Below are 13,307 nucleotides of genomic sequence, written 5' to 3'. Positions count from 1 at the left end.
TGAAAAGGAAGAATAAAGTGGGAGGTATCACACTTCCGGATATCAAGTTATACTACAAGGCCATTGTACTCAAAACAGCATAAGAACAGGCATATAGATCAATGGAACAGAACTGAGAACCCAGAAATAAACCCACACTTTTATGGACAACTGATATTTGACAAAGGAGGTAAGAGCATACATTGGAGTAAAGACAGCCTCTTCAACAAATGGTGTTGGGAAAATTGGACAGCTACCTGCAAAAAAAATGAAACTAGACCACCAACTTACACCATTCACAAAAATAAACTCAAAATGGATAAAAGACTTAAATGTAAGCCGTAAAACCATAAGCATCTTAGAAGAAAACCTAGGCAGTAAACTCTCTGACATCTCTCGCAGCAATATATTTGCTGATTTATCTCCACGGGCAAGTGAAATAAAAGGATAAACAAATGGGACTATATCAAACTAAAAAGCTTCTGCACAGCTAAAGACAATAAGAACAGAATAAAAAGACAAACTACACAATGGGAGAATATATTTGACAATACATCTGGTAAGGGGTTAATAACCAAAATTTATAAAGAACTTGTAAAATTCAATACCAGGAAGACAAACAATCCAATCAAAAAAAGGGCGAAAAAAATGAATAGACACTTCTCCAAAGAGGACATACAGATGGCCAATAGGCATATGAAAAAATGCTCAACATCACTAATCATTAGAGAAATGCAAATTAAAGCCACAATGAGATATCATCTCACACAGGTCAGAATGGCGCTCATCAACAAAACAACACAGAATAAGTGCTGGCGAGGATGTGAAGAAAAGGGAACCCTCCTGCACTGCTGGTGCGAATGCAGACTGGTGCAGCCACTGTAGAAAACAGTATGGAGAGTCCTCAAAAAATTAAAAATCGAACTGCCTTTTGACCCAGCTATACCACTTTTAGAAATATACTGCAAGAACACCATAGCACTGTTTGAAAAGAAGAAATGCACCCCCATGTTCATGGCAGTATTGTTCACAATAGCAAAGATCTGGAAACAGCCCAAGTGTCCATCAGAGGAAAAGTGGATTAAAAAGCTTTTGTACATATATACTATGGAATACTACTCTGCCATAAGAAATGATGACATCGGATCATTTAGAACAACATGGATGGACCTTGATAACATTATACTGAGTGAAATAAGTAAATCAGAAAAAACTAAGAACTATATGATTCCATACATAGGTGGGACATAAAAATGAGACTCAGAGACATGGACAAGAGTGTGGGGGTTATGGGGGGAGAGAGGAAGAGGGTTGGGGGAGGGGAGGGGCACAAAGAAAACCAGTTAGAAGGTGACGGAAGACAATTGGACTTTGGGTGATGGGAATGCAGCATAATCAAATGTCAAAATAACCTAGAGATGTTTTCTCTGAACATATGTACCTTGATTTATCAATATATCTCCCCATTAAAATTAATTAATTAAAAAAATAATATAAAAGGATAAAAGAAAAAAAAAAGAAAGTTACCTTCAAAGTAAGAAAAACTGGAAAGGCTAAGCCCAACAAGGCCAGAAAGGCCGCGGCTTTTCAACAGGAGAGCGGAGTTAGGAAGGGGACAGGTAGAAGGAAGCTCGCAGGGCGTGGCAGCCAACAACCATGGAGGGGGCTGACCACGCGCCACAGGAGGCAGTGCCTGCCCAAGTTCAAGAAGAGGCTCAGCTGCTGGATTTGCATTCCAGCTCCAGCGGGGACCTCGTCCAGGCCACTTGGCCTCCCATCACACAGGGGACCCAGAAAGCGCCCACCTCCAAGGCTGTCAGGAGAATTCTGTGAGTTAATAGAAACAAGTTGCTTAAGACCATTCCTGGCACATCGTGAGGGCTCCATATGTCATTTTTATGGTCCCTGTTATCATGCTTTTTCAGAAGTGTCCAAAGCTCCGTTCCAGGAGGTAATTCAATCCAGGATGTTACAGAATTCTGCAGATGTCACCTCCAAGGCTCTGCTGGTCGGTTCTATGACGTCATAGCTGATGAGAGAAGAGCCGGAAGTCGTACGGTGGGTTCCAGTTTCCCAGATAGATGGGCAGGTCCCAGGAATGCAGCCCACTGTTGACCCCTCACACGACCAGGGGACGAGTCAGTGATTGAGGCCAGCAGCTTGCAGGTGCATTTTTGGAGAGAAGGCTGTGTGCATGCCCAAAGTGGGGTGGGGGGAGTTAGTGGGAACACGGCGTGCCTGACAGTGGTATTAGGGTGCTGGGTCAGGTCAGCAGAGCCCTTAGCCAGTGACATCTCTAAGGACAGAGCTAGAGAACAGTCTGTTGGCTCATCACCATGGAGCCACAGGTAGACCCAGCTCTCCTCCTCCATGCGAGGGTCTGTCTGCAGCTCTGTGGGGGTCTGTCACCCCCCTGTCATGACATCCCTGTGCAGGGCTCCATGGTGGGGCCGGCCACGGAACCGAAGATCCACGGAAACTCGGGGCTGTTGCGTGGCAGGATTCTCTAAGAACTGGGGCACTCACCCCCCTGCGCTTCCTCACATCCATCCCACATACGCGGCTTGTGGTCTCAGTGAGGAACACACTGACTCCTGGGTCTTGGTTGTCATGAGGCTGTAAGTAGTGTCATTACAGGTCAGCAGACCAAGGAGAATGTGAAATTGAGGATTTTATATCTAGCGAAACTGTCCTTCTGGTATCAATGCTTTAGAAAACTGTTTTTAAACATGCAAGTGTTTAGGAAACTATTGTGCCCAGGGGCCCATCATAAGGAATATTCTAGGCCAGAATTCAGCAAACTTTCCTACAAAGGGAAGATATTAAACATTTTAGCTCTGCAAGACCTATGGCCTCTGTCATAACTACTCTCTCATTACAGCACAAAGCAGCCATAGACTGTATATAAACAGATGGGCAGGGCTGTGTTCCAATAAAACTTTATTTACAAAAACAAGCATCAGAAAGGATTTGCCCCAGCCCTTTACTCTAGGATGTTTTTCACCTAACCAAGAGGTGACGGGACATGTCTGTAAAGGGCCTGATGGGGGACATTTTAATACATTGAATTGTAGCATTATCACTAAAGCAAAAGTGAGGATAGGAATCTGTAACAATGAAGGTACAATAGTTATGAATATTTATGCCCTGCATAACATTGCAACTACCTGTGTGAATCCGAGAGCACAGGAAACACAAGGAAGTGCAGATAGAAACTTATTGGGTGTAGAGGACATTAACACATCAATGCACTATAAGACAGATCAAGGTGCAAGTCGATAGAAAATAAGGATATAAAAGATCCAAACAACGTAATACAGGACATCATATCCATCAAACACTGCACCCCAATGACAGACTAGTGGGCCTTTGTCTCAGGTGCACGTAGAACATTCACGAAATCCAATCATGTTTGGTCACAAGGGAAACATCAGTAGGTGCCATGAACTAGAAGTAGTACAAGCAATCGCCTCTGATCACAAAGCGATAAAGTCAGCAATCAATAGCAGATGTTTTCTACAGTGTCTCGCTGGGCATGGGAGCATCCAGGATATAGCGCCCACACTTGGCAGTAACTGCAAAGAGGGAGGAGGAAGGGATTCCGTGGACATGACACTCGGCCCAAGCTTTTCTTCATTTACTCACCTCGCATTTCACACCAGTTGAAGATGTGAGCCTCAGATGAAGAGGTTCCTCTCTGTTTTTCCAAGATTCTTTTGGGTGTGAGAGACGGACAGGGACATAAGGCTCCAGCCCTTGAGGAAGAAGAAAGGGCCTGTGTCTGGGGACATGGGACAGATGTCCGCCGAGAACTCGTGCGTAGGTGTGTTAGTGGCTGTACTGCCGCACGCCCGGGCTGGGTGGGGGGTGGGTGGAGAGCCCGCCTCACCTCTCACTGGCTGGGGGACCCAGAGCAGGTCACTTGGCAGGATCCTCCTCCCTTTCTCCATTTGGGACTCCAAAGGAGACTAGAGCGCACAGCATCCGCCCCTCGAAGGGGCCCATCCGCGTCGTTCGTACTGCTTGTTGATTTGAAGCTGGTCAGGCTGTAACCGAGCACGTGTTGGGGTAGGTCGGGATGCCAGCAAAACGTCGACTGGCCAGGGTGTGTCCAGAGCAGGAGGTGAGGGTACATGCTGAGTGGCAGTTGAAAAGCTGTGTGCATTGGAGGACTCAAGAGAGACCTCCAGGGTTTCAGAGACCTCCTTGTCCCGGTACCTTTTCCATCCTTAAAGTATCATCACCAAGCGCAGAAGCATGCATTTCAGCCGCTCCAGCTGGCTGGCAGGGTAGATATCGCCAGCTGCGGCATCGTGAGCTCCCTCCCCCTCGTGCGCAGATCTGAGCAGTCCCTTCTGGTCGCCTGAATGCATCACTCATCACCTTGGATGAAGGACTTCGGTTTCTTCCCTTTGGAAACCATCCAACATCAGGACAAGATCTGCCGCCGCCCGAACGTCCACCAGCTACGCACTCATTAAGTGATTTTGGCTCTGCCCGTACAACGGAGGCTTGTGCAAGCTTTCGAAAATCAGTCCCGGGAAAAAGGTTTCTGGTCACATAGGAGTTGCTCCTGCTACAAGAATGAACTAAGCAAAGTATAGGATGATTCATTCATAAGATGATGAATAAAGAAAATAGGTTTAGGAAAAAAAAAAAAGGCGGGGACCATGTGGGTTCTTTGGTTCTCTTATTCTATATTTTTATGTACCTCCAAGATTTTCTACAGTATGCATGGGTTATATTTATAATTTCTACTAAGTAAACCGGAGATGTGGCTATAGAAAAAAAAATGTCAAAATGAGCAATTATATAGACGGAGATCCTGCCCGAAGACCAGGATGAAGATTACTTTGGAAAAGCTTCAGGTCGCCTCTCCCTTGTCTTCATGGACAACCATGGAATTCAGTTCAATGAGAAAATATCTATCCGTTGGGTCCCCAGCAAGCACAAGACTCCTTAGAGAAGCTCTTCTCCAGAAGAGCTAGGAAGAGAGCAGGTACTTAGATAAGGATCGTCGCAGCGAAAGGTGACCCGGCGTTTGGGGGTTAAGAGAGAGAGGTCAGGACTCTGAGCCACCCCAGGCATGTCACTCAAGAGTGGATTGTTCTCTGCAATTCTCTAAATGAAATTTTCTACTGTCCACCTAAAAGTTAAGATGAAGAACATGCGACACTTGGAGGAAGAGGGAAAAGACATCACGAAACTCAACGCAACAAGGTGTAGAAGGAAGTCTCTCTCAGGTGTCTGAAGACAGAGCAAGGGGGTGGCCAGTCTCGTGGGCCCTCAAGTCCAGTTAGAGCAGCGGTTCTCAACCGGTGGGTCGCGACCCCGGCGGGGGTCGAACGACCAAAACACAGGGGTCGCTTAAAGCCATCGGAAAATACATAGTTAGAAGGAAGCACCTTTGCTGATCAGACACATAGAAGACATTTTAAAATCAAGGAGAAGCAGCGTTCTAGCAAAAACATTGTTCTGACACAGACGCTTGTTGAATCAACGTTGGAAAAGCCCACTGGGCGGTTCAGTGCCGTCCCTGGACATCAGTCAGGGAGCCGGAAGTAAAAGGAATCTTTTCCCTCTTACTTGGGGGACTCCCGGCCATGGTGTCTGTAGCTCATTAGCGATGAAAACTATTAACAAATTATTATTATTTTTCAATTGAACGTGGTTACGGTGTTCATCCGTCCCTCTCCTGCCAGGACTGGTTGCGGTTTGCTCTGAATGCGAATTCTCCAAAGCCAGCTAGCGTTTCTAAATCGGCTTGGACCAGGTTCACGGACGTTAAGCCCAGAAAAGCCACTCCGGGACGAGTAGCCAGCAGCCCCCCCACCCCCCACTCCATAATTTATTGGGACCTTCATTGAGACTAATTATCGTCTTTCGTCCGCTTGCCTGCGCAACATCTGCCCGGCATCTGCGGTGACGCCAGGCAGCGGGGGTGTGAGTCGTTCTGGGAAGCGCACGAGAGGGCACGGCTATTTCAGTGTGGGTGTGTCCCGCTGTAACTCTTTTATAGCAGACTTTGAGTGGTTTTATTAGCCGGCAGTGTTAATACCACAGTGCCTCTCCAACGTGCCGTTCCGCAGCCAAGGTCGGCGACGGGCTCGGGAGGCGCGGCGCACGGGGCATACTGACCCGAGGAGGACGGACGCACACGGTCTGGGGAAGATGCTGCCAGGTCGCACTCCGGGGGGGGGGGGGAGGTTGCAGAACCCGGGATGTGCCTGCAAAAGGCCTCGGAAAGGCATCTGCCTGGTCCACATCCTCGGGGGCAACGAGCTGGCCGGGTGTCATCTACCAGCGGCGTGCAATGTGAGAAGAGGATGGGGAGGAGCTGTTTGTCCCGTTTCACAGACGGAAGAACGGAACCTGGGGAGGTTCGGCGAGCAAGGTCGTCAGAGACTCGGCCCGTGCACCCAACGGGAAGCGGCGCCCTCGCCTCCTGGGAGGCGCTCTGCTGTCGCAAGGAGAGGCTCGTCTCGGGGACACGGTGCCACTCAGACGAGTCAGGGACCCTTACGGAGTGCCAGAGGTGGGGGCAGGCACATCCGGGACCCACAGAGGAACTCCGGGAGGGCGGGCACTTGAGGCCGGCCCACGGAGGGAAGTGAGGGAGGTGGGCCCAGCGCAGGGGACAGTGGAGGCTTCTCGTCTCCAGCCCAGAAAGGGAGGCATTCCTTGACTTGGATCTAGCCTGATTTTCATCTCTGTTTTGGTTCAGAATGTCCAGTAGGCTGCCCATTGCAGAGGGCTTTGGGAAATAGCAGCTCCTCTGAACAAAACTGATGCCCCCATTGGGGATGAGCGTCACAGCCATAAGACTCGCTGACATCTCCCGGGCCCGTGGAGCCCTGGGCCAGGGCTGACCGCGTAGCAGACATCACCTTGGCCCGTCCTCCAGCCAGCCCGGGAGATGTCTCCTAGAGCAGGGGCCTGGGGCTCCTGTGCTGACTGGCTCCGGGTCAGGGGCCTGGGGCTCCTGTGCTGACTGGCTCCGGGTCAGGGGTCTGGGGCTCCTGTGCTGACTGCCTCCGGGTCAGGGGCCTGAGGCTCATGTGCTGACTGCCTCCGGGTCAGGGGCCTGAGGCTCATGTGCTGACTGCCTCCGGGTCAGGGGCCTGGGGCTCCTGTGCTGACTGGCTCCGGGTCAGGGGTCTGAGGCTCCTGTGCTGACTGGCTCCGGGTCAGGGGCCTGGGGCTCCTGTGCTGACTGGCTCCGGGTCAGGGGTCTGAGGCTCATGTGCTGACTGCCTCCGGGTCAGGGGCCTGAGGCTCATGTGCTGACTGGCTCCGGGTCAGGGGCCTGAGGCTCATGTGCTGACTGGCTCCGGGTCAGGGGCCTGGGGCTCATGTGCTGACTGGCTCCGGGTCAGGGGCCTGGGACTCCTGTGCTGACTGGCTCCAGGTCAGGGGTCTGGGGCTCCTGTGCTGACTGGCTCCGGGTCAGGGGCCTGGGGCTCATGTGCTGACTGGCTCCGGGTCAGGGGCCTGAGGCTCATGTGCTGACTGGCTCCGGGTCAGGGGCCTGAGGCTCATGTGCTGACTGGCTCCGGGTCAGGGGCCTGAGGCTCATGTGCTGACTGGCTCCGGGTCAGGGGCCTGAGGCTCATGTGCTGACTGGCTCCGGGTCAGGGGCCTGGGGCTCCTGTGCTGACTGGCTCCGGGTCAGGGGCCTGGGGCTCATGTGCTGACTGGCTCCGGGTCAGGGGCCTGGGGCTCATGTGCTGACTGGCTCCGGGTCAGGGGCCTGGGGCTCATGTGCTGACTGGCTCCGGGTCAGGGGCCTGGGGCTCCTGTGCTGACTGGCTCCAGGTCAGGGGCCTGAGGCTCTTGTGCTGACTGGCTCCGGGTCACCCAGCTGGCGAGCTGCCAGAATGAGGACCCACATCCAGGCCTGTCTGATCCCAGGCCTATCTGAACATGGGTCTCTGAGAATTTCAGAACGTCCTCTGACTTCGATAGGTGGGTGTCTTGATGAGATGGGTCAGATGTATCCTAAAAAAGAAAATGCCCCTGAATGGTATGTGGAGGAGGACCCGCCCTCACAATAACTGAATGCTGTGGCCTCTCCCAAGTCAGCGTCTCCTCCTGCACAGAGAGACCAGGAGGCCACAAGTTTTGGTGGGCGCAACAGCAAGATGCAGCAGGCACAAACAGGTGGCCATTGCCTACGTTAGAGTCACCAGGCTGACCTGCCAGGGTAAGTGGGGGCCTGTCCTCTCAGACTTTTTCTTAGCATAAAGTAAACAAGAAGGGAGGTCTCTGGTCTGTGTGACTTTCCAAATCAGACCACCCGAGTCTCTGTGGACCAGGAACAGACAGGATCACTCTCCCGGCCAGACTCCTAGTGAAGGTGTGTGCACGGGGTGGGTCCAGGGAGACAGCACCGAGCCCGGGCTGAGGCCGCACCTCCTCCGCCCCCCTCCGCCGCTGGCTGCCTGAGCCTGGACATTGCACAGGCCTCTAACAGGCTGTCCACTCGGCCACTGGGCCCAGAATAACGTCCCCGTGAAGTCCTGCTGGTGAGCCAGCGCGGCCCTTTCTGGAGGAACGTCCCCGTCCATGCTCAGCTGCTGCGTCCAGCCTTGGCCTCTCTCAGCATTTTCCGTCTCGCAGGGATGGCCCCTGTCACTCCTGCATCCCACCCACGTGCGGCACGCTTGACCGGAGGCTCCCACAGGACCAGACGTCCCTCCCGACTCCAGGGGAACGGGCGGCAGGTGGCCCAAATTTGGGAAGTGTTCGTGGTGGCTTCCTCAAGAACTATAGTGTTCTTGCTTTTAGGGAGAGCGGCTACATCAAACTGGGTTAATAAATGTCACTCTGGAGGTTTTTCAGGGGCACAGGTGAGACAACGATCAGGCTCAAGTTATAACTGTAATAGGAATTGTTTTGTGATGGAACTGTAGTTTTCTTGCCCAATCACTGGACCTGGAATTGGTGGCATTTTACTCTGGTGTTCTTGGCACAATGTCCCACAGGTGCCCCTGGGTCCTCTCAGCCCTCCCCTGTGCCCGAACATCGGACCTCGCACACTGATCGGCAGCTAGTTCTGCGTGCTCTTCAATGTCATGTTAGGATCTACAGCTCTTGTGCATTGACTTGCTGTCTGTCCCCGTTAGAGCGGTAGGGGGCAGGGGCAGGCTTTGCTGAGTGTTCCCTGCCTCACCACCGGAAGCCACCGGGCACGTGGGAAGCCCACCACACACACACCGTGCAGGTACAGGTGAACAAGCTAGTTTGCTGGAACCAGAGGGCAGGGGCAGTTGGTAGGCATCAGCCAAGCCCCCTCAAAGGACCCTGCCAACAGGAAGACGTCACAGATGTTTCAAAACAGTGGGGCGGTGGCGTGATCAAATTCGGTTTCTGTCGGAACGTGAGACTGTCCCAACAAATGAGGGCCAACCAAGTGGCCATCGGAGCTGGCCTTCCCCACGGAGCCAGCTTGTTGGGCAGCGAGCCTTTGGGGCTGGAGGGGGTGAGGTTCAGGCAGGGACCGGGCTAGGAGAGTTTTGGTGTCCGCAGAAAGTTATTCAGAGAGTAATCTGTGTCCCGAGGAGTCACGTTGCCCAAACTTCTCAGCTTCTTTTTAACACCTGAGGCCAACAGGGACTCGGAGAGACTTAAGGTCACGGAAGTATTAGGCAAGGGGGTAAAGTTTTAAGCTTACAGCCCATGTGTTGCCTCCTCACGAGGGGCAGCCACCCCTCAGGAGGGCTCCCCGCTCCTTGGAAAGCAGAGAGTCCCTGGTTTTGTTCATGCTGGCCCTGGGACGTCTTTCTTAAGGGCTATAGCTGTCAGCTCTCGCTGCGTGACAAGCAGCCCCGCAAGCTCAGTGTTGTGGGATCACGGAGCTTGCCGGCCCCTGCGTGGGGGGACCTGCCTTTCTCACTGCAGAGACACAGCCAGCTTTCTGTCCACTCGTGCCCTGTTGAATAACGGGTGAGATATGTCATCCCAGTCCAAGGGGGGGGTGTTCATCTGCTGGAGTGGGCCACTGAGCCGCTCAGCCAGCTTGCTCTCTTTGCTGTGCTCTGCTGGAATTATTTCCAGAGTCAGTTGCAAAGCTCTCTGCGTCTGTCCCTCCCCTCTTCCCACAGGCCCCAGGTTCCGTGATCTGTGCGGAGGGCCCTCCGGGAAACGTTGCCTGTCCATCCCCTGACCCTCTCACTGTCTTTCCTCCCTCCGGGCAGGTGGGTGGCTGGCCCGTGGAGCCCCTGCTCGGCGACCTGTGAGAAGGGCCTCCAGCACCGGGAGGTGAGCTGCATGCACCAGCTGCAGAACGGCACCCACGTCGCCACGCGGCCCCTCTACTGCCAGGGCCCCCGGCCAGCGCCCGTGCAGAGCTGCGAAGGCCAGGACTGCCTGTCCATTTGGGAGGCGTCTGAGTGGTCGCAGGTGGGTGCCCAGGCCGCATGACATCCCTTGTCCACAGGGACCCCAAAATGGTCCCTTTCCCTCCGTCATACTTGCGACACACCCCACGGGTTCTAGTCCTCCTCAGCCCCCGGATCCACACCACGGGTCATAGTCCATGTCAGCTTAGAGCTGTGTTCTCAGCTCATGTGCTCGTAAATTCTGTCTGAGGTAACACGGCTCAGAAACATGAGTCATGTGTTCGTGATAATGTGTATGTTTTTAATAAAATATCAGTGTGTTTCAACCACCAGCCCACGGAGCAGTCTGCTGGGAATTGCATGCTGGTCCGCAAAAGAGTCAACCCCCCTGATGCTGTAGGAAGATTCTAGACCCAGTGATCTCGGTCGAATTCGCTTATACTCAGGGCAGTTTCTGCCTTAGCGGGTCCCCGAAATAATCCTCCTGTTTTTGCCAGCCCCCAAAGTGTAAAGAAGGTTGAAAACCACTGATATATATCACAGCACTTTTAGATCCTGTTTTCTATGAAAATTCTCATGTAAATAGGGATAGATGGATGGGTAGAGAGAGAGAGACAGACAGATAAATAGATGATAAGTAGATAGGATGGAGACATAAGGTAGGAGATAGAAAGATAAAGACAGACGGATGGATGATGGATGGATAGGGGGGTAGATAGGTAGATAGGTAGATAGATAGATACACAGACACGTAGATAGATGCCTAGACATAAAGGTCTGCCTCTGACGCCCTTTGGCATTATCTGAACCACAGTGTGCTCGGGCTGGGAAGGTGGTCCCCAAGACCTCCCCTCAGCTCTGACACATGTCAGCCCTTGCAGATGGCAAGAGGCCGGCGGGTGCTGGGAGGGCAGCCTTCCCACGCTGGTCACCTGATCAACAGCCTCAGGCCATAAACAGAACCCTGAACAAAACCCTCACCCTGAACCAGACGCTAGCTCTAACATGAACTCGAACCCGGAACCGCACCCGGCCCAATACCCTAACCCTAACTCTGAACCAGCGGTTCTCAACCTGTGGGTTGCGACCCCGGCGGGACCGACCGATGGCTTTAGACGACCCCTGTGTTTTGCTCGTTCGACCCCCGCCGGGGTCGCGACCCACAGTTGAGAACCGCTGCTCTAAACAGAACCGTAACTCCAACCCTGACTGCTCTGGACAGAGGTCAGTGGAGCTGCGTGTCTGGGGTTTCGAAGACTGACCGCACAGCTACCGTTTTGTCCTCGGTGCTCATGTCCTTGGGGGCTCTGCGTGGACTTGGCATTCACAATTTTGATTGTTTGGCTCTAAAATAAAATAAAAAATTTAATTTTAAATCGCTGAATAAAGGGCCAGCTTCCCCCGGGCCCTCCATCCGGTCTGTCCTAGGAAAGTCAGAAAGGCCAGATCCAAGAGGCTCTTCAGTGTGGAAACTGTTTTTAAAGTTCTTTATTGCCCAACAGTTTGGAATTGTTTCTGAAGGAGCGCGTGTGTGGCCCGTCCTGAATGAACGCAGAGTCTGCCCTCGGCTCTTCTGAAACAGCTTCCTCTCCAGACAGAGCCTGACACGTACCCCTTAAATTTTTTTTTTTTTTTTTTTTTTTTGTATTTTTCTGAAGCTGGAAACGGGGAGAGACAGACAGACTCCCACATGTGCCCGACCGGGATCCACCCGGCACACCCACCAGGGGGCGACGCTCTGCCCCTCCGGGGCGTTGCTATGTCGCGACCAGAGCCACTCTAGCGCCTGAGGCAGAGGCCAAGGAGCCATCCCCAGCGCCCGAGCCATCTTTGCTCCAATGGAGCCTCGGCTGCGGGAGGGGAAGAGAGAGACAGAGAGGAAGGAGAGGGGGAGGGGTGGAGAAGCAGATGGGCACTTCTCCTGTGTGCCCTGGCCGGGAATCGAACCTGGGACCTCTGCACGCCAGGCCGACGCTCTACCACTGAGCCAACTAGACACGTGTAGCCCTTTAAAGACCTGCATGTTCAGTCTACTCCTTAGGATATTTTAGGAAAAGAAGAGAGAGTTTAACATTTTTATTGATTTTTTTTAAATTTATATGTACTTGGATGTGTCAGTGTAACACTCAAGGGACCTTTTTGGGGGGAGCGGGAGACGTGTTGGGGGGAGCGGAACAGGTGAGCAGTCTCTTTCCTCCCCTACTTCCCATGGGCCTTAGGGCCTGGGTCTTGATCCAAACAAGATGTATGCTTTAATCAGGTCGAAACTATAAATTTTCTGTTCAGATGTTTTCGTATGGGGGGGACAATATTTCCCATTACCAAAATAACCCAGCCCGACACGATCAACGATCATCACAGGGTTAAGGAGCACCCTGCTGGAGACTGGGAGGTGGTGGGACAAGACGGATGGGAACACATCTGTCTTTGTCACTCTGTGTGCCTGGTCATGCCCGATCCCGATCCTGAAATAGCACCCACGCCTCTCTCCATCCAACTCAGGCTCAGCCCGGGCTCAAGGAGAACGCTTCTCCCTCATCCCCGAGCTGGGAACCCAAGCCCCCCGCCCCGCCCCGCCCCGTGGCCACCACACCCCCCCAGTCCTGGTGCCTCTGCCACGTCACCACCTGCTGAGGGCCCTCTAACACTTCTTTTCTGGAACACACGTGGGTTTACACGTCTCGTGGGGTAGTGTGTACGGATGGGGTTGCCTCACCAGCGTCATCAGAACGAGGCACAGGTGTGGAGGAGCAGGATGGGAGAGACTCCCTCCTGCCCTCGGCTTCCAGGCCCCCCCTCCCTGGATCCGAAGCCGGGAGAGAAACTGAACTGGTCCCCTAGGTCAGTGGTCGGCAAACCACGGCTCGTGAGCCACATGCGACTGTGGCCCCTTGAATGTGGCTCTTTGGCCAGCTTAGGGGTACCCTAGTTAAATTAATAACAATGTACCTACCTATATAGTTTCAGTTTAAAAAATCTGGCTCTCAA

The 13,307-nt window shown here is 52.9% G+C and overlaps 1 protein-coding gene across 3 annotated transcripts in view; it reads left to right on the top strand.

Moving 5' to 3' along the window:
• The window catches only part of ADAMTS17 (ADAM metallopeptidase with thrombospondin type 1 motif 17), a 209,465-nt gene that overhangs the window by 181,888 nt on the left and 14,270 nt on the right, over window positions 1-13,307 (top strand). For all 3 annotated transcript variants that reach the window (XM_066355082.1, XM_066355081.1, XM_066355080.1), the window contains one exon: window positions 10,176-10,380. In XM_066355082.1, coding sequence (XP_066211179.1) covers window positions 10,176-10,380 — 205 coding nt within the window. The remainder of the gene's footprint in view (window positions 1-10,175; window positions 10,381-13,307) is intronic.

The sequence above is a fragment of the Saccopteryx leptura genome, chromosome 13 (assembly GCF_036850995.1).
Source record: "Saccopteryx leptura isolate mSacLep1 chromosome 13, mSacLep1_pri_phased_curated, whole genome shotgun sequence".
Classification (NCBI taxonomy): Eukaryota; Metazoa; Chordata; class Mammalia; order Chiroptera; family Emballonuridae; genus Saccopteryx; species Saccopteryx leptura.
The sequence above is the reverse complement of the archived record's forward strand: the minus strand, read 5'-3'. Positions and strand labels throughout refer to the sequence as shown.